We start from the raw sequence: 21,535 nt of genomic DNA, 5'->3' as shown, positions 1-21,535 counted from the left end.
TACATGGTTCTGAAGTAAGGTGTACTTGGAGAAACTGACATGACAAATTTCAGAAAGATCATGCGGAGACACTAGTTTATCTTCGTTACAAGAATAACAGCGCTAACCAACCTTAAGTAACCTACCTGGCAACAGGAAAAAAAATGCAGCGCAAGGAAATGATCGTGCACGCTCTTCATTAATGTAACCTTCGCTGTTTTCAGACCTCCTTTTATGGTGTTTTTGTCAACCAAGTAAGTCACAATAAATACTGTTACGAACAAAAGCATCAACGTGGGGCAAACATTCACTGACTTCATTGAGACTTGGACGATAACAGGTAAGTTAGCTAACATGGCTAGCTAGTTTCTTTAGGTAGGTAGCTAACCTAACTACGTTAGATAGCTAGCCTCTTCGTTTTTCGATGGGTACATTTGCAGAGGGAATCATTTTTCAATTTGTAACCGTTAGGATTTCGACTTGGCTGTTGACTTAACCGAAAGCTAGCTATGTCTGAGAAGTTTTCCGAGGTGGACAAACTACGAGTTTCGCTGTTGCAAAGTTTTGAAGCTCTTGGTGAAACCTCAACCAGCTACTTTGGAGATATTGCTAGGTAATGGCAAATTAACTGTAAAATTATGTAAATTATATACTCTTATATTTTTGTTACTAGTCTGAGTTGTAACTTCAGTTTCCTGAACAGTAATCTTTTAGTAATAATTTCCAGGTTTGACGTTTTAACGCGGATTGAAAATGTTATTCAGAAGACTATTCACAGTTTATCTAGGGAACAAGCACCCGTCTTGATCTTGAAGAATCGTTCCAGCTGGTCCAACGTGAGGTAGAACTGGATTTTGATTAACTGAAAAGGCTACATAACTCAACCATGCAGTATCTCTGCTGCAGAATAGGCCACTGTTGTGTTTATGCCGGTAGTTAGTCAGGACACCCCACTTACTAATTCAAATACACTGTGAAATATGGAGAGCATATTAATAAATAATGTAAAAAGAAGAAGAAGAAAGAAATAGCATCAGGATATGTGTACTAGGTGACTTGGAAAACCAACCGCAACAGAGGAATGTCCATGTTTACACTGACCTGTCAGTCACTTTATTTGAAACTACTGAAATACCCCATTACTCCACCTCCATCTCTGTGATTGGCTAAGAAAACATGGCGGAATCCGGTAAGTGTCCTGCAGTTCTGGACACATGTCATTAACAGTAAGGAAATTTGCATTGACCAGTATTAAATATATTTCTCTGAAGGTGACTCACCCAAAGCATTACTTTACTTGCCTCTCGGAGAGAAACCTCTGGCCTGTTTTTCCTTGGAAAAAGAATTCATATGCCTTGAAATTTTCCACATTTGTTTCATGTTTCACCTATAAACTAAAATGTATTTTATTGGGATTTTATGTGATAAACCAACACAAAGTAGCAAGTAATTGTGAAGTGAAAAGAAAATGATGCTTGGTTTTCAATTTTTTTAATAAATAAAATCTGGAAAGTATAGCGTGCATTTGTATTTAGCCCCCTGTACTCTGATACCCCTAAATAACATCTGGTGTGACCACTTGCCTTCAAAGGTCACCAAATTAGCAAATAGTCCACCTGTATGTAATTTATTCTCAGTATAACTACAGCTGTTTTGTGAAGACCTCAGAGGCTTGTAAGAGAACATTAGTGATCAAACAGCATCATGAAAACCAAGGAACACACCAGACAGGTCAGAGATAAAGTTGTGGAGAAATGTAAAGCAGGGTTAGGCTATAAAAAATATCCCAAGCTATGAGCATCTCACAGAGCACTGTTCAATCCATCATTTGAAAATGGAAGGAGTATGGCACAAATGCAAACCTACCAAGACATAGCTGTCCAACTAAACTGGCAGCCCAGCACTACTTAAAGAAGCAGCCAAGAGGCCCTTGGTCACTCTGGAGGAGCTTCCAAGTCAAAGTCCTGACCTATATCTCATTGAGAATCTGTGGCAAGACTTGAAAATTGCTGTTCACAGGTGCTCTCCATCCAATCTGACTGAGCTTGAGCCATTTTGCAAAGAAGAATAGGCAAGAATTTCAACCTGTAGATGTGTAAAGCTGGTAGAGACATACCCCAAAAGATTTGCGACTGTAATTGTTGCAAAAGGTGGTCCCACAAAGTATTGAGTCAGGGGGGCTGAATACAAATGCATGCTAGACTTTTCAGATTTTTATTAATTAAATAATTTGAAAACCATGTATCATTTTCTTTTCACTTCACAATTATTTGCTACGTTGTGTTGGTTTATCACATAAAATCCCAATAAAATACATTTTAGTTTGTAGGTGTAACATGTAAAAATGTGGAAAAGTTCAAGAGGGTGTGTACTTTTTCAAGGCCCTGTATGTGTGTATATTTTATATATATATATATATATATATATATATATAATATATTGTGCGTGCGTGTGTGTGTGCACGCGCGCGTGTACATGCATATATATTCCAATAGTAATTGTAGCACTATGGGCTGTGACCCCCAAACTGAGATCCAGCAGAGTGGCTCTAGATCCCTGTGGCAGGGACTACAGAGGATCACGGACTACAGGAGCCCACCCTCCAGACTGATGAGTGCGGATGAGTATCTGGTGAACGAGCTGAATACATTCTTCGCTCGCTTCGAGGCTACATCTAGCAGCACTACTACTAACAGCGCTAGTGCTAATGGTACTATCGGGGCAGCCAACGGCGCATGCGCAGAGCCCACCATAGAACAACGCCCTTTCATCATCACGGAGAGTGACGTGAGGAAAGTGTTTAATAGGGTGAATACCAGGAAGGCGGTGGGACCAGACGGTATCTGCAGGAGAGTCCTCAAAGCCTGCGCAGACCAGCTAGCACCGGTATTCACCGACATCTTCAGTCTCTCCCTGACGCTAGGTATTGTCCCGTCCAGCTTCAAGCGATCCACCACCGTCCCCATCCCGAAGAAACGTCGACCCTCCGGCCTCAATGACTGCCGCCCTGTTGCCCTCACATCAGTCGTGATGAAGTGCTTTGAAAAGCTAGTCGGAGATTTCATCACATCTTCACTGCCAGCCTCCATGGACCCACTGCAGTTTGCATACCGCCACAGTTGCTCCACTGATGATGCAGTTGCACATTTGCTCCACACCACACTGACCCACCTGGACAAAGGGAGGGGTAATTATGTTAAAATGCTGTTTGTCGACTACAGTTCAGCATTTAACACTATCATCCCCTCCCTGCTCACTACTAAGTTGGAGGATCTAGGACTGCATACATCCCTGTGCGACTGGATCTCCAACTTACTAACAGACAGACCACAATCAGTACGGGTGGGCAACTGCCTCATCCACCCTCACCCTCAGCACTGGAACTCCTTAGGGTTGTGTCCTAAACCCCTTGCTCTACTCACTGTACACCTACGACTGCACAGCCACTTCCGGCTCCACCATCATTGTCAAGTTTGCTGACGACACCGTTGTCATGGGCCTGATCTCAGACAATGATGAGAGGGCCTACCTGGAGGAGATTAAACAGCTGGAAAACTGGTGCCAGGAAAATAATCTCCTCCTAAACGTCAGTAAGACAAAGGAGCTGATCATGGCTTGCACCAAGAAGCAGGAGCGGCACCACCAACCTGTGAGGATCAGTGGAACCACGGTGGAGAGAGTAGATAGTTTCAGGTACCTTCGTGTTCACATCTTGCAGGACCTGTCCTGGTCCCGCCATACAAACTCCCTGGCAAAGAAGGCTCGTCAGCGTCTTTACCACCTCAGACGCCAAGAGACTTCAGACTACCCTCCAAGGTACTGCGGATCGTCTACACTTGCACTGTCGAGAGCATCCTCACGGGGGACATCACAGTCTGGTTTGGGAACAGCACCAAGCAGGACAGACAAGCGCTCCAAAGGGTAGTGTGTTCAGCAGAGCGCATCACTCATACGGAACTTCCTGACCTGCAGACCATCTACTACAAGTGGTGCCAGACCAAGGCCAGGAGGATTGTGAAGGACCCCACCCATCCCAACAATAGGCTCTTCTCTCTGTTGAGGTCAGGGAAGCGCTTTCGCTCCCTGAAGACCAATACAGAGAGACTGAAGAGGAGCTTCTTCCCACAGGCCATTCGGGCCCTGAATCAGGGAAACTGATAAACTGTGGGGACCACCACCACCATGTAACATAACTGTAAATATGTTCAATTACCACCATGTAACATATAACTAAATGTCATTTACAAGATGGAACTGTACATTGTGTACATACATATATACATAACCATATATACATTGTACATTGTGTATATAAACGTAATATACATATATTGTACATACATTGTTAATATATTTTTGTATATATATAGAATATATATTTCTCTATGCACCCCTGTTTTTCTTTTTCCTCAGTTTGGACAGAGCACTCTCAACCATTTCACTGCGAGTTATACTGTGTATGACTATGTATGTGACAAATAAACCAAACTTGAACTTGATCTCTGTCCAGTAGAGTGCAGTCCTGGGAACAGCTAAGATGCTATGCAGGACCCACAAGCTCCCATTTATATATATGGACCTTAAGTGGCAGTGCTTTCATATTCCTTGGGTTTGTCAGCCCTTAATTCCACTGTTGATGTTGGTGATATCTTTTTTGTGAATAGACAAATTGCTCTTTTTATCTTTAGTGGACATTTTTTAGACAAGATTGGGTAGGTTGTTTTATAAGGCATTTTTGCAACGCCAAATGCTAATTCATAGTTATCTTGAACAAATGCACATTGTACAAACAGCTGTTTACGAAGGTTATTTACAACAATTTGGTGAACTTGGAGTATGAATTGAACCTGACATAGCACAATCAGACTTGCTTTTTTCACAACAAAAGCATGAGAAACTCTTAAGAACTTTAAAAACGTTTTTGCGTGTGTCTTAATAATTGTACTGCCCTTATTGTAGGCATATGAAAGACATATCTATAGTATCAGAATCCTTGAAATGATGATAGTATTTTTTAGAGCATTCTAGTTTGTCTAATCTTTTTTTCTAACTCTCAGATTTGACAAATCCTTTGGTCTCCTTTTGAGTTCAGATGCTACTATCACAACTCTACGAAGTGACTGCCCTTCATCTGTAACTAAGTTTGGTGAGAATCTCATGGTTCTGTATAGTGATTTTTTTTATAGATAAATTTGTAATTGGGGAACTTCAGCTTTATTTGTGTAGGTGTTTATTTACAGTGAACATAAAACCTAATGTTAGAACCTAAGGATAAAATGGAATGACTTTGGTGGTGATTTTAATGCAAAGGCAACATGATTGAGATGCAGCAGTTAAAAAAAAGCAAATCAATGAGGTTATCCAGTAACAAGTGTTAAACGTTCAAGGATATAATGGATGGAACATAAAGGTAATTTATGGAGCATGCAGGGAAAGTTATAGCACATCCAGTGGGGTACACAGTGATTAATAGGCTCAGTCCAGAAAGAAATACTGCAGTGATAATGGGGTGGGTTGGGTCAGTAACAGAAGTGCACATTAAGATCAAACTATAGAGCCTCACAGTGGTCCAACCAGTGTAACACAGGTGCAGACTAGGTTTCTTTGTGTCAAGCATATATTTTGTACTTTAGAATTAACTTAAATTTTGTACATTGGACAAGTTGGAACATATACCTAGGCAGTGACTTACTATAACTGAGAAGCTATCACAAATAAATGTAAGCCACATTAATGCCATCAGTAGTAGTATATTAAAGTTGTTTGACAACTTCCTGTTAGATATCATGGTAGTTGTATTGATTGCAAAGCCCATAGATATCACTAAGCCTTTGCCACTGATGTTAAATGCACTGTTTAAAAAAAAAAAAGTAACATTTTAATCACACCTGAGATCTCAGTAAATGAAATATTCAAGCTGAAAATCTTTACTGGTATAAATTGTGTATTTCATTGAGAACAAAATTACTTAACAATGGTCAGTGGAAACCAAATTCAGCCTATTGAGGAATGGATTCAAAATCACACCAAAATTCAAAGTAAAAATTGAAAGAACAAGGTAATCCAATTTGCATGAATTTCATCATAGCAATTCAAAATAGAACTCAGTAGAGTGTATGGCTCCTACATACCTGTGTGCACTCCTGATAATGTCTGGGCATGCTCCTGCTAAGACAGCGAGTGGTTTTCAGTTGGATTCTGGTCTGGGGAATGTGAGGTCCAGTCAGTGGCATCCTTGCCCTAGACATCATGAACTGCCTGCGTAGATGAGGCTGGACATTGTCCTGTACCAGTGTAAGGTCTGGAAGTGACTCTGAGCATTTCATCCCAGTACCTAACAGCAGGCAAGGTACGATGGGATATCGTGGAGATTTGTGCAACCCTCCTAGGAAATGCCTCCCCAGACAATCACTAACCCACCGCCAAACCGGTGATGTTACGGGTAACATAACATTCATCGTGGTGTCTCCTGGCTTTTTCATGTCTGTCACATGCTCAGTGTGAACCTGCTCTCATCTGTGAATAGAACAGGCTACCAATTCTGGTGTTCTCGCAGTGCTCCTCTTTCTCCTCACACAAAGGAACAGATTCCAGACCTGCTGCTGGTTGATGTCCTTCTACAGTCCCTGTCCAGCTCTCCTTGTGTAATGGCCTGTGTCCTACTATTTCCTCCATTCTCTTGAGACTGGGCTGGGAGACACAGCAAAGCACCTGCCAAACCATTCCCTTTTTGGCGGTGTCCTGCTGTTGCCTCTCCAGTGCACCTATTGTCACTTTCATTTGACTGGACAGACAGGACAAATTGATATGCCTGACGTTTTATTGATTTGGTGTTTACTGTAATAATTGTGTTCCTGGAATTATTTGAGCAGTGTATGTATGGACAAAAAAAGCGGATTTACAGACAATTATACCTTGTTACTTATCTGTTTAAAAAAACTTGGTGAAAGAAATCTTTTGTATGCTTGACGATGTTTGGAACTAGCTCATTCATTTTTACTTATGTAACTAAAGAATATTTGATTTGTGTTGTTTATTTTTATCTATGGTATCTTTCTCCATACAGCACTGATTTTTAAATGCCTGTCATCAATTTACAAACTAGTTCAAAGTGGCTCATATGCAACCAAAAGGTAAGTATACCCCAAAATCTGGGGAATAGTAGTAATAGTAATAGTTGTAAAAATAATAACTAAGATATTCTTTTGGCAATTTTTGTTGTTGTTGTTGTTGCTGACAGTTTGTGATCACAGCAAGTCTTTATTCTGCTGAATTTTGTAGGTTTATGGTCCTTCCAATTTCAAACCAGTTCATAAATGTCTTCACATTGGTTATATTATATCTGTAAACAGTCCCTTAAATTGTACCGTATAAGAGCAGGTGGAGTTCTTAAAGGCATATATGCACTAAAGTGGTTTTGCATTATGTCTAACAGAGATATCTACTATAATGACCCTCAGCTATTTGGGTCACAGAAGACTCTGAATTCCATAGTGGATGATATATCATGCATGCTCAAAATTCCTCGGAGGAGTCTACATGTGGTACAGTAGCATGCTTGCTTTATATTAATTTTTCACACAGAAAAACACAAATTTTCTTTCTTTTTATTAAGTGGAACCAGGTTTATTGAAGCTGATGAACAATACTGGACATTTATTTGTTTTCCCTATTATTAAACATCTTTTATATGCTTGATAAGTACCTGATTGTTAGTCACTTGCAAAATCACACAAATTGTATTACTTGAGTTCACTAGGATGGAATGAGAATTTATTGAAGAATATATTAATGGAATTGGAGGATACATTTATTGAAATTCATGTTTATGGATTTAATGAAAGACCTATAGATGAATTTTACTGAAAGATTTATTGAAGGATATTGTTTCAGCTAGCAGATGAGGGCTAGTTTTCATTTAGGTTGCGCGTTCTGATTGCACTCTAAACCTTTATCATAACTGGACAGTACAATTTAAGCAGGGCTTTTATTTATGTTAAGGCACGGTAATCTATGCAGCACTACACCAGTGATGTGGAATATAGACCCTCTTCAATTTACTTCAAGAACATTTGAAGAATAAAGGGTTGTGAGTTTTATTAGCATAATGTAGAGTTGTTAATGCTCCTGACTTTTTACTCCTGGTAAAAACTCTATTGTGTAATTATTTCTTTTTTTAAGTGATCACTTCCATATTTCTGAATACTTTGTGGAAGTTCTTTGAGAGCACCTGTATGTTCAGACCTAACCTTATGATATTTGACTCTTTTTCTTATCAAAGCACATGTATGCAAATAGTAACATTTTTCTTGCAGTTAATTATTATTATTATTATTATTATTATTATTATTAATTATTAATACAAAAAGGGTTGAGTGTGTGTGTGTGTGTGTGTGTGTGTGTGTGTGTGTGTGTGCGTGCGTGCGTGTGCGTGTTCGTTCCTTACCAGCTTGCCACTTCTAAAGGATTTATCTCTGGTGATCTTTGTTACTTAGAGGAGGATGGTACGAGAGTGGACTGTAATTCCAACTGTACTGTAAGTGATTGGAAGAGACTACCTACACATTAACTTAACATCTACACAGTGTCAAACATTTGATGCTTGCTTTTATTGTACAAAAATTATTGCAACAATTCTGAATCCTCATATCAACTTTCTAGCATTAATAATTCCAAAATGCTGTTGTCTAATTGTTTAATTGTCTAGTTGTGTGTGCCTATACATGATTATAAAGGAGTAAATTTGATGGTCAGTGCTAACTCTCATGCTTCTCCATTTCAGCACTGTCCATTAATTAACATGCATTAATACTTTATATAAAACATTTGAATAGAAACAAACTCCTGTTATTAACAGATTTTTTTTATATTTAAGTAGCTTTGGAGTTGTCCTATACATTTGGCTAGACTTTGCTAAGGGCTTTATAATGAAAAGTGTGTTTGTTATATCGTATGTGTTTAAATGTGGAATGAATTATTAACAGTTACATGTTTGTACAGGCAGTTGCTGTGTCCTCTAATGTCTGTGGGATCACAAGTATCCTTTTAATTTTTTAATTCAGTAAATCAGTTTCCATTATCATAAAGGCATAGGTACACACACTATATTGCCAAAAATATTCGCTCATTTGCCTTCGCAAACTCATGAGTTTGAGTGACATCCCAATCCTAATCCATAGGGTTTAATGCGATGTCGGCCCACCCAACTTTTCTAGGAAGGCTTTCCACAAGGTTTAGGGGTGTGTTTATGGGGATTTTTGACCATTCTTCCAGAAGCAGATTTCAGAGGTGATTTTGATTTTGGACGAGAAGGCCTGGTTCGCAGTCTCTGCTCTAATTCATCCCAAATATGTTCTTTTGGGTTGAGGTCAGGACTCTGCAGGCCAGTCAAGGTCTTCCACACCAAACTTGCTTTGTGCACTGCTGCACAGTCATGTTGGAGTGTTTGTGTATGTTTTTCTCTTTCATAGTATTAAGATATTGTGTCATCTGCAAAGTTTGTTCTAATTATTGAAAAAGATGCAACTTTCCAGAGGCTCTTGGATGATGAGTTTTGCACACGGTTGTATCCATGCATTATAATAACTGTAAGTATGCCTGATGTTCTAAAAAATGTTAATTGTGTGTGTGTGTGTGTGAGAGAGAGAGTTCTCAGAGACCATTTATTAATTAATCTGTGTACTTGTTAGGGTAAAGGTGTACCAGATGTCAACAGCAGGCTAATGGTGAGGAAGCTATGGGACACACTGCACATTCCAGTGTTCGCCTTAATGGATGGTGATCCACATGGTATGCTTATATATGCATATTTGTACTTGTATACGATAAGTTGCAAATAAAATTGTCCTGAAATTATGAAACTTTAGATCAAATTCTAGGATTGTGGTCATAAAGTGGGTTTATTCAAATGTAAACATATATGGTCATGGGTTGCAAGGTAGGAACATGAGATGACACTTATAAGGTTGCAGAACACCACAGTCATAATAATAATGCCTAAATTCTAGTGAAAATTAAGCCCTATGTTTTGGCTGGTGTCATGCACTAGTTAGCATTACATTACCTGATACTTTTCTGGAAAGCAACTTACACGTATGACTGAGCACAGCTTGAGCAATTGAGGATTAAGGGCCCAGGGGCCCAATAGTGGCAACGGTGGGGTTTGAACCAGCAACCTTCCAATTACAAGTAAAGTACCTTAACCATTGCCCTTTATTGGCCCAGGCCAGTGTCCTGCTCCATTTCTGACATTGGTACTCTCAGTGTTACCACTTCTTCCTGCCAATGCAAGATTAGAATGTGTGCACAATGCTTTAATCTGTCCTTAGTCAAATAAAATAAATAGTTAAATTTCCATAATGTTGAGGTGGTGACTCTCTCTCCCATTCTTCTCAGGAATTGAAATCATGTGCATCTACAAGTATGGATCAGTGGTGAGTGTTATGCCCCTCATTTAAAATTTAAGAATTTATAACTGTTTGTGCTATGAAGTCTGTGCTGTCTTGGGATGTGGTGCCATATATTTACTTTCCTCTGGATCCTTTTTTCTTTACAGTCCAATTACCTGTTTAATCCTACTAGTATGTTTCTTTGTATGAACACATTTGTTATGAACACAATTACTTGTATGAGTAATTAAAGAGGACTTGCCTGATTCACCAAATTTCTCATATTTGGAAATTTCTCTTAAGTAAGATCAAACTTGGAGTGGTCCAGATTTGTCATACGTCTTTTACAGCTGTCACCTAAAGAAAAAACTATAGGAACAATGGATTGTCTAGTTCATTTATCTTTGTTCATTATCTTAAAGATTGAATCTAAAATTTAACTTGATGTGTAATCATTTTGCAAATATTCTGTTTCATACTAATGTTTCACCTTTTAAACATCCTTGTGTTCATGCCTAGGAAGGCATGCTCCTATATTTTGTTTAACTTAGCTACTCTCCCAAGGCTGTCTAATCTGTTACGGTCTGATGCTCCTTCATGTTGCGCGTGCTGTGTGTGTGTGTGTGTGTGTGTGTGTGTGTGTGTGTGTGTGTGTGTGTGTGTGTGTGTGTGTGTGTGTGTGTGTGTGTATATATATATATATATATATATATATATATATATATATATATATATATATATATATATATATATATATATATATATATATATATACATACACACACACACACAGTGGTGTGAAAAAGTGTTTGCCCCTTTCCTGATATCTTTTTTTTTTTTTTTTTTTTTTTTTTTGCATGTTTGTCATGCTTAAATGTTTCAGTTCATCAAGCAGATTTAAATATTAGACAAAGATAACACAAGTAAACACAAAATGCAGTTTTTAAATGAAGGTTTTTATTATTAAGGGGGGGGGGGATCCAAACCTACATGACCCTGTGTGAAAAAGGGTCGTCCCCCCAAAAAAAAACATAAATTAACTGTGGTTTATCACAGCTTTGGAAAGCTGAGTTCAATTTCTCTAGCCACAGCCAGGCCTGATTACTGCCACAACTGTTCTCAATCAAGAAATCACTTAAATAGGACCTGCCTGACAAAGTGAAGTAGACCAAAAGATCCTCAAAAGCTAGACATCATGCTGCGATCCAAAGAAATTCAGGAACAAATGAGATACAAAGTAATTCAGATCTATCAGCCTTGGGACTCCAGCAAACCACAGTGAGAGCCATTATCCACAAATGGCGTAAACAGGAACAGTGGTGAACCTTCCCATGAGTGGCCGACCAACCAAAATTACCCCAAGAGTGCAGCAACAACTCATCCAAGAGGTCACAAAAGACCCCACAACAACATTCAAAGAACTGCAGATCTCACTTGCCTCAGTTAAGGTCAATGTTCATGACTCCACCATAAGAAAGAGACGGGGCAAAAATGGCCTGCATGGCAGAGTTCCAAGATGAAAACCACTGCTGAGCAAAAAGAACATAAAGGCTCGTCTCAGTTTTGCCAAAAAACATCTTGATGATCCCCAAGACTTTTGGGAAAATACTCTGTGGACTGACGAGACAAAAGTTGAACTTTTTGGAAGGTGTATTTCCCATTACATCTGGCATAAAAGTAAAACAGCATTTCAGAAAAGGAACATCATAGCATCAGTAAAATATGGTGGTAGTAGTATGATGGTCTGGGGCTGTTTTGCTGCTTTAGGACCTGGAAGACTTGCTATGGTAAATGGAACCATGAATTCTAATGTCTACCAAAAAATCCTGAAAGAGAATGTCTGGCCATCTGTTCGTGACCTCAAGCTGAAGCGCACTTCGGTTCTACAGCAGGACAATGATCCAAAACACACCAGCAAGTCCACCTCTGAATGGCTTAAGAAAAACAAAATGAAGACTTTGAAGTGGCCTAGTCAAAGTCCTGACCTGAATCTGATTGAGATGCTGTGGCATAACCTTAAAAATGCGGTTCATGCTTGAAAACCCTCAAATGTGGCCGAATTACAACAATTCTGCAAAGATGAGTGGGCCAAAATTCCTCCACAGCACTGTAAAAGACTCATTGCCAGTTATCGCAAACGATTGATTGCAGTTGTTGCTGCTAAGGGTGGCCCAACCAGTTACTAGGTTTAGGGAGCAGTCACTTTTTCACACAGGGCCATGTAGGTTTGGATGTTTTTTCCCTTTCATACAAAAACTGCATTTTGTGTTTTACTTTTGTTATCTTTGTCTAATATTTAAATTTGTTTGATGATCTGAAACATTTAAGTGTGAAAAACATACAAAGATATAAGATATCAGGAAGGAGGCATACACTTTCACACCACTGTGTGTGTGTGTGTGTGTGTGTGTGTGTGTGTGTGTGTGTGTATGTATGTGTGTATGTGTGTATGTATGTGTGTATGTATGTATGTGTGTATGTGTGTGTATGTGTGTATGTATGTATGTGTGTATGTATGTGCGTGTGTATATATATATATATATATATATATATATATATATATATATATATATATATATATATATATATATATATATATATAATATAAATTTCTTTTTTTTCCCCACAAATTATTCTTCAGTTAGAGCTCATTTACATAATTTAACAGTTTGTAATGTAGATATTGGTCGCTAGGCTCAACAAGGTCTGTCCCAGATGCTGGGGGATCAGGGCAGTCTGATGAAATGTGGGCTACAGAAACCATTGTGGAAGGATAAACCTGTGCAAAGTATGTACCACTGGCATATAGTGTCTGATATGGAAAAAAACCTACCAATGGCTGGAAGAAGCTGGATTGAAGGGCAGCATGGAGACACACTAATCATGGTAGCATAGGAACATGCTCTGAATACAACATCAATAAAGGCTAGGATCTACCACACATTGCAGGCTGTGCAAAGATGCTCCTGAGACAATCCAACATATAACAGCGGGATGCAAGATGCTAGCAGGCAGAATATAAATGGAACGCTATAACCAACTGACTGGGATGGTATACACAAACATCTGTGCTGAGTATGGACCATTTTGCTCCAAGGTCAAAATGGGATACACCTCCAAAGGTGGTGGAGAATGACCAAGCTAAGATACAGACTGACAGAATGGCAATGTATCCATTGGATACACCAACCGGATATAGTAGTTATGGACAAACCGCAGAAGAGGGCCATAGTGATAGATGTAGCAATCCAAAGTGAACCAAGGACCAAGGAACTTGAAAAGCATGAGAAATACCAAGAGCTGAAAAAAGGGCTAGAAAAGATGTGGAAGGTGAAGGAAGTGGTTCCCATGGTAATCTAAGCACTAGGGGCTATGATCCCCAAACTGGAAGAGTGGATCCAGCAAATCCTAGTAACCACATCCGAGACCTCTGTCCAGAAGAGTGCAGTCCTGGAAACCTGTTCTAGACTTGGTTTCTAAAAAACCTTGTGAAATTATTTTTGTTCTTGGCTTTTCAAATTTGTTGTGAAATGATTTCTGTTGTAGCATATAAAAACAAACAAACAAAAAAAACCCCTACTTTAATATCGTTTTTTCTGGAGGTAAAAAATAAATTATAGACAAGACATGGCACAGATGACTTTATACCTGTAACGTTGAAGGGTTAAACAGGATGCGGGGACGAGGCACGTTAAAACAAAGACGTACGTTTTAATGTATCTTTAACTTTAATGACTCCATACAAGCACATTACTTTGGTGAAACACTGACAACTCCGACGATACGACACAAGACTTATCTACACGCATGACAATTACACACAACAAGGAACAGGTGAACGACACAAGAGGGTGTGGCAACACACACACACACACACACACACACACACACACACGTTTAAGGGGGAGGGGCTGTACCGTTTCAGCGCCCCCCTCAAGGGCACAACTCCCGGCGCACCAGCCTATCGGGCTGCGGCCCCAAGACCAACGGCAAAAGGTGACGTTGGAGGACTGGACAACCCCCCACAGGCCAGCGCAAACAGGGCAGTTGGGGGAAGGACATGGACCAAGACGATGACAGACACAGGGATGCACACACTAACGGGCACAAGCACAGACACAAAGGGGAACAAAGTGACTGGTACATTTAGTGTAATAGGGACAGACACATGAACAACACCATACACATTCAGTAGTCTGGGGAAGGGGGAAGGAACCCCAGCCAGTCCCCCAGTCGTCTGCTCGGTCGGAGACCGACCAACCTTGTGGGGAGTGTCCTTCGCCATGTTAGATAGCGGTAACTGTCCCGGTTTCGGTGCATGCGTGTCGGGAAGCGCACCAGCTGTGTTGCCCGGTTCCGGTGCTGGCACTGGTGCAGCTGCCTTTTTCCTGCCACGAGGCTTAGGCATAGGTGCATGCGCTCTGGGGCTCTTCGCCTTAGGCGGAAGAGTGTCCCCCTCTGCAGACGATGCCTCCCTGCTAGCCACCCAGGGCAGCCTGCTCGCTCCTGGGCGGTGCCTTAGATACTGGTGGCTCCTCACTCTCTGAGCTTTTGGCGTCGCTGTGGGAGGGAAGATCCCGTGAGGGTCCTCACGATCAGAACCCATATCCGACCGCAGACATTGCTGCACTCCCCTTTCTCTCCGTAATCTGTTTAGCTTAGAGGATCGTCCAGGCAGGGGCAGGGGTCATAGGACCCAGCAGAGTCCATCTCCGAGTACCGGTCCTCATGGTCCAGCTGTTCGCTGTAGGACTCCGCAATGTCCGATCCCGGACCATGCACAGGGCCCCCCCCCTAAAAATTGTTCCCTGTAGTTCCTTGAAGCGAGGCCAGGATGAAGGAATGTCTCTCCGATGGACAGGAGTCCACAGAGTCCGACTCTGAGGACTGGAAATCGTTATACCAGTCCCGGTCACCCGCCGGGGTTCTGTATGACTCCTCTGCTTCCGCACCTGAACCTGCACCTGGAGTCAGGAGGGTGCCCAAGAACACGGGAGACTCCGCTGCACGTGTTGTGGGAGGGCGTTGACTTCCTTTCCTGCCATTCTTTTTGCCTTTCCCAGGCATCCTTGGTAGGTCGGTGTTTCTGTAACGTTGAAGGGTTAAACAGGATGCAGGGACGAGGCACGTTATATTAAAACGTATGTCTTTGTTTATCTTTAACTTTAACGACTCCACACAAACACATTACTTTGGCCAGACACTGACAACTTCAACAATCCGACACGAGACTTACATACATGCATGACAGTTACACACAACAAGGAACAGGTGAAAAACATGAGGGGGCGTGGCAATACACACACCCCCATTTGAGGGGGAGGGGCCATACTGTTACAATACCTCTTTGACACTTTAATACCAAGATACCAATAAAACACTGCTTTAATGGGGTTTCTCAGCTTCACCTGTGAACTGAAAATAAATATAGTGCATCATCAGAAAAAAATAGTACATTGTCCATTTGAATAAAAATCATGAATATAATAACTCAGGAAAACTACATTCCCAATATTGCAAAAAAAAACAAAACAAAAAAAAAACCTAGTAATGTGATACGGTATTACTGTCTTGGTAAAAGATTTATATATATATATATATATATATATATATATATATATATATATATATAAAAAACAACAGTTAAGACCTTGTATTATATTATTATGCAACTTGTTAATCATTTTTAACAAAGTTTTAACATTTCTGGGTTTTATTAAATTGGGAAATGATAACAATATTGGGCTCCACACAACTGATGATACAACAGGATACAACATTGGTGCATGGGATAAAATGTGTGTGTGTGTGTACATGCATGCAAAATATCTGATGATACAACAGGACACAACACTGATGTATCTAGGTATATACATGAGACAATGTATGAAAGGGATTTGATGCTACCAAGAACAGACTAAATAATGACCGCAAAGAGTGACAGCTGAAGGGACCGAGAACAGACGAGAAACTGCAGCTGGGGGTGGAGAGAGTTGGAAACAAACAGAGCCCATAAAGATACTCCAATTGGACAGACTGAAGGATAATGACACAGAACAATGGACCATTAATGTAATACATCTGTGGCAAGGTGTGTAAGAGAAAGAGGGGCTTGAGAATCTATAAGGCCAGGATGAGGTACCCACAGCCAGCACTTCACTGACCACTCCATTGACCAGCAGTGCAGTTCAAGCCTAATTTCTCCTTCAGTATACAGAGCCATCAAGGAACATTCACATCAGCTGACCACACTCCCCGGCTCAAAGCAAGGATCCAATAGCCACAATTAACAAAGAAAGTGGAGTGGCAGCAGTTTGATGAGGACGTAGACTGGCTTTTAGGAAGGACTGCCAAGGGAGATATGGACTGTTTACTGGAAATGATGGCCACCATCATAGTGATCATTGCAGCAAAATAATTTGGGAAAGGTTCTGCCAAGCCCAGAAAATCATGTTATGCTCCAAACCACTGAACAACAGGGAAGTTGCTCAAGTATAAGATGGCAGGGGAAGTCAAGAAGTCCGGCCTTGCAGATCTTCAGGCAAACCTCAGAAAGGAATTCTTGACATTGGAGAAGGTTGAGAGCCACAGAAGCAGGTGGAGAGAGAGGGCAAGAAAGAGAGTGGCACTCCTGGTTAATGCCTATAAGCCTTGGCCTGGCTGCTTAATCTGTTCCAAAAGTACCATGAGGAAATTATACGTAACTGGAATTGTACAAAACCTACATATTGTATGAAACCCATATTACGTGTAGTCTAAAGTTTGTCTGCTTTGTGTTTCCAGTCAATGGCCTTTGAGGGTCCCAGTCTTACCATTCCCTCTATGCTGTGGCTGGGCCTATTGCCTTCAGACATTGAGAGGTTTGAAACACCACATTACTGAACTCTGTGGCTTAGGAAAGAGTAGACTCATTGGGTATCTGACTATTGAGTTTTGTTTTTTTTTCTTTCCCTGTTGCATTTTTCTTTTTAACTCTGCTATATTGACATCTGTTATATGGTGTCATTTAGTAGTGACTAAAATCTAAATTGCATAAAGAGTTAGTAATCCATATTCCATAAAAGAATCATATAAGCAACACATTTTAATCATCCAATTTTGCACATTTTGAAATGAATCCCTCTGCTACTCCTTGAACTTCTCCATTTAACTCTTTATGCAGAGTTTATGCATAAGTCTAACATTGCTCTATGTTCAAGGGTTTAATTTATCACATTCAGGTTATCACTCATTTAGTGTTAATAAGTGTGTTTTAACTCAAGTTTCCTTCCTGATGCATTAATACTTGAAATTTGTGAAATATTGTTTTCGTTTTTATGTTGTGTGTAGACTTGGAGTGCCACAAGAGGCTCTAATTCCATTTACACAGGCAGATGAGAGGAAGCTTAACAGTCTCAGAAAAAGACCTTACATCTCTTGCCAGCCTGCATGGGAAAGTGAGGTAAAAAAAACAGTGCACAGTGAGACTCCAGCCCAGTTTAAATGCAAATGGATTTAATTCCATTTTTGCTAACAATTTCCTTTTCGTGTCCGTGTGTTCTTTGGCACAGCAAAGCTTGGCCAGAGTGAAAGACAGTAAACAAGTTCAAGGATTTTGTGTTTTTTTAAATACATAAATGCATATTTAAGTGTGATTAATGTGGCTTTTTTTTTTTTTTTTTTTTTTTTTTTTAAATTCCTGCATACAATTTGAGAGAGCAAGTTCTGCTGTTGACCTTTTAAAGATAGTCACCAAGAAGGTATTATACTTGCTTTGTAGGTCTTTGTGCATCTCTCAGCACCAACTGAGACATACAAACAGAATACCTTCCTGATGACTGTATCTTCTTGGTGATTTGTGTCTGGATGTGTTTGTCTAGATGGAACTGATGATGAGAAGGAGGAAGAAAGCTGAAATCCAGTCCCTTGAATCCATTGCCCCTCACTTCCTCACCCGTGTCTACCTACCCAATAAGATACGTTATGGAGACTGGATATGAAATCATATTGCTCTCTGCTGGACATTTACCTGTACTGCAACAGTCTACAGTGTAATAGTTATATTTGAACAATGAATTCTCATATTATGATCTTTTTATTTTTAAGTTTTTGCTATTTTGGTATGTTCTTCCCTATTGTGTGAGGTATTGGCAATCCTATAATATGCATGGTGTTCTAAACCAAATGTCTAGCCTAGCTCAAACCATCTACCGTCTTACAAAGTCTCACCTTTACAAAATCAATTTGACATTCCCTTACAGCGAATGGTTTCATTCATTCCTGCTACAAGAGGAGTGCAATTCGTGTAAATGAAATTTTAGGCATTTCATCAAACCGTATGAATTATTTTACCCGTTGATGATTATATTGAGTTTGTGGACATTGTAGAGATTTATTTAAAATAAGCATTTTCTGATTAGCCAATTTAGAAAAACTATTTTGTTTTTGATCTGTTAAGATAATTGTTAAAAAGATAAAAAGAGTCTTTTGTAATTTTTAAAGAGCTTTGGTGTGGATACACACTTTTACTGCATTCAAAAGTACAAAGTAGAGTACAAAAAATGGTACAGTGAAATCTGTCCAAACCTACTCTACTGATAGCCAGGGTACACTAATCTTATGTGGTAGTAGAATTGTCTAGGCATTATGAGAAAATTATATGAAATAGATAACCATACTGTCACCAATCCCATTAAAGACATTAACATTTAATATGGATTTTTGGGGAAAAAATGGTACACTAGGAGCTGTCCAAACTTACATCGGTGATGGGCAAAGGCTATACTCTTGGTATAGATTATATAGATATAGATTAATTAAAAATGTGCTGTAGAATCTTTTCAAACTTTATCTGGTGATAGCCAAGAGCCACCATTCAATTGGCAGTGGAATTATTCAGTCCTGGATTACCCCCTGCCTGGCACATTGGTAACGGTGATAACACTGATAGTAAGTGATAACCCTTGCTTTAGCTGAACTTTTCATCCAAAACATAAAGGCTGATAAAACACTTTCTAAATCATATATCAAGTGAAAGTAGTCTGTGCCAGTCAAAACAAGCTGTTGTAAAGTGTTTGTAATGTGGACGTTTCAAGTATTTGCAACTCTTCTCTGTCAGTTCTGCACACTATGAAACATCGTTTCCAAGCATTTTAATCGCCTTAAACCCTGTTTCTTTGTAGGACAATGTTCTCATCCAAAATGTAAAACATGATAAGAAAACAATTTCTAAGACTTATTTAAAGTGAAAACAAGCTGTTGTAACGTGTTTGCAATGTGTACTTTGCAAGTAATTGCTACTCTGTTGTTTCACTTCTGCGCACTATGAAACTGTTTCCAAGCATTCTAATCGCCTTAAACACTGTTTTAGTACAAGTCATTGTGTTTTCATCCCAAATGCAATGGCTGCATTACAGTTTGGATGAAAACACAATGCCCTAAAACTTAGAATGCTAGGTAACGCTGTTTCATAGTATGCAGAAGTTGGGAAAAAAAGTTGTAATTACTTAAAATGTGCAAACGTCTGTTTTCCCTTGCAAACAAGGTTTTAATTTGAAATGTCTTTGAATGTTTTCATATGAAACGGATTACATTTTGGTTGAAAACACTTTGTCTTGCATTCAAACCATGTTTAAGGCAATTAGAAGGCTTGGAGATGCTGTATCATAGTGTGCAAAACTGACAGAGAAGAGTTGCAATTACTTGCACTGCACATTGCAAACATGTTACAATAGCTTGTTTTCACTTGAAATGCGTCTTGGAAAGTGTTTTCTAATCAGCCATTTTTAGCTGGAAAACTGAAACAGTTGTGATGACCCTGTCTAGCCTGGGAGGCCATAACATAGTTTTTCAGTCCAACAGCGGTAGATATGAGTAATGTAATGCAAACCACACAATAAAGTTGATGGCAAAGGTCAAGTTTGGTGTTCAAAGACAAAAAACTGGTGCAAGAACGTAAACTGTGATTTAGGCCAACACAACAAACAAAACCACACTAGAAATAAAAAGACAATTGACTAAGCTAACAAAAAACTAACAATGACTACACTGTTGGAAACAGAGAAACCCACACCCAAACAAAATGGCAGCCACTCCCTACTACCAGTGTGTAACTATGTAAAACAATACATACAAGATACAAGAAACATCCAGCAACCAAACCAATAAGGGACAAAGCAAACCATAAATCAAGGGTCACACACAAAGCCAAGCAAACATAAGATCGAAATTCATGAACAATCTCTTCTCCAATGAGCCCAAAGCTGAGACCAGCTTTTCCTCTTTTATATAGTCCTCTGCTCACTGGAAAACCTGGTATGGACCTGGTATGGAGAGTCAGATGCAAAACCTGGGACACAGGGAAGACAGACATTCAGGTGGACATTTAATATTATTATTTAATATTATTCATATGTAATAGTCACTTTATAATCCCTGCAAAAGTGAAAGGTTCCATCAGGGAAGACAGGGAACATCAAGAGCTGTTGCTGTGGATGGCTAAACCATTATCAAGCAGATATGCTGTTTTGTTCCAACAAAGCACGTTTATGGGGGTTTACTTGATAGGGATGTTTTATCGGAGGGTGTGAACCTACATCTATACCATGCTGAACAACAAGTACATGAAGGAGTATCAGAAAAGAGTGATGGATATCTCTCAATCAGAGCAAGGAAGTCATCCTGAGCTGAGGGTGACAAGTCTGACAAGTTCTCTGGGAGACATCGTAGGGCTTCTGAATTAGGTAGACGTGCACATGGCAGACAGTTGCAAGCCAGGTGTGACCCATCATGCTCCAGTGAGAATACCCAGTAGCAATTGTAACTGTAGCTAGGGTATGAGAGGATGATGATGATGAGGAAACCACATCTTCCTCCACATAGTGCTATAGCAAGTCTTTCGTCTATGATCGGGTAGCCAAAACATAATTGATAGGGGACAGGCTTTTTGTCTACTGCATAGGGATTAAAACACAATGACTTGCACAGAAACAGTTTAAGGCAATAAGAGTGCTGAGAAAAACATAAAGTGTAGAAGTTTCATACAGTGAAAGAACAGAGTTGCATTTATTTACAATGTGCACATTGCCATCATGTTACAACAGCTTGCAAACACGGTTTTCACTTGAAATAGTGTTTTCTTATCAGCGATTACATTTTGGATGAAAACAATGACTTGCACTGAAACAGTG

General features: G+C 39.7%; 1 protein-coding gene across 2 annotated transcripts; it reads left to right on the top strand.

The window, feature by feature from the left end:
• The first annotated feature begins 488 nt into the window (after window positions 1-488).
• Window positions 489-18,346, top strand: spo11 (SPO11 initiator of meiotic double stranded breaks). 2 transcript variants are annotated; one of them, XM_027030050.2, is made up of 13 exons: window positions 489-532; window positions 671-820; window positions 5,037-5,125; window positions 7,046-7,112; window positions 7,415-7,523; window positions 8,429-8,515; window positions 8,980-9,016; window positions 9,457-9,566; window positions 9,669-9,768; window positions 10,375-10,412; window positions 17,151-17,227; window positions 17,697-17,808; window positions 18,227-18,346. In XM_027030050.2, the coding sequence occupies exons 1-13, from the start codon at window positions 489-491 to the stop codon at window positions 18,344-18,346; spliced, it is 1,140 nt and encodes a 379-aa protein (XP_026885851.1). The 2 variants fall into 2 exon arrangements, with proteins under 2 accessions (XP_026885851.1, XP_026885850.1); XM_027030049.2 differs by having other exon boundaries at window positions 489-592; window positions 707-820.
• Window positions 18,347-21,535: the final 3,189 nt, after the last annotated feature.

This window comes from Electrophorus electricus, chromosome 24 (assembly GCF_013358815.1).
Source record: "Electrophorus electricus isolate fEleEle1 chromosome 24, fEleEle1.pri, whole genome shotgun sequence".
Lineage (NCBI taxonomy): Eukaryota > Metazoa > Chordata > Actinopteri > Gymnotiformes > Gymnotidae > Electrophorus > Electrophorus electricus.
This window is presented reverse-complemented; position numbering and strand designations above follow the sequence as displayed.

Coding starts and splice junctions, on each gene's coding strand:
- spo11 (XM_027030049.2), top strand. CDS start 489: ATGTCTGAGAAGTTTTCCGAGGTGGACAAACTACGAGTTTCGCTGTTG. Junction 7,524..8,428: donor CTCGGAGGAGTCTACATGTG/GTACAGTAGCAT, acceptor GTTCCTTACCAG/CTTGCCACTTCTAAAGGATT. Junction 9,769..10,374: donor AATGGATGGTGATCCACATG/GTATGCTTATAT, acceptor CATTCTTCTCAG/GAATTGAAATCATGTGCATC.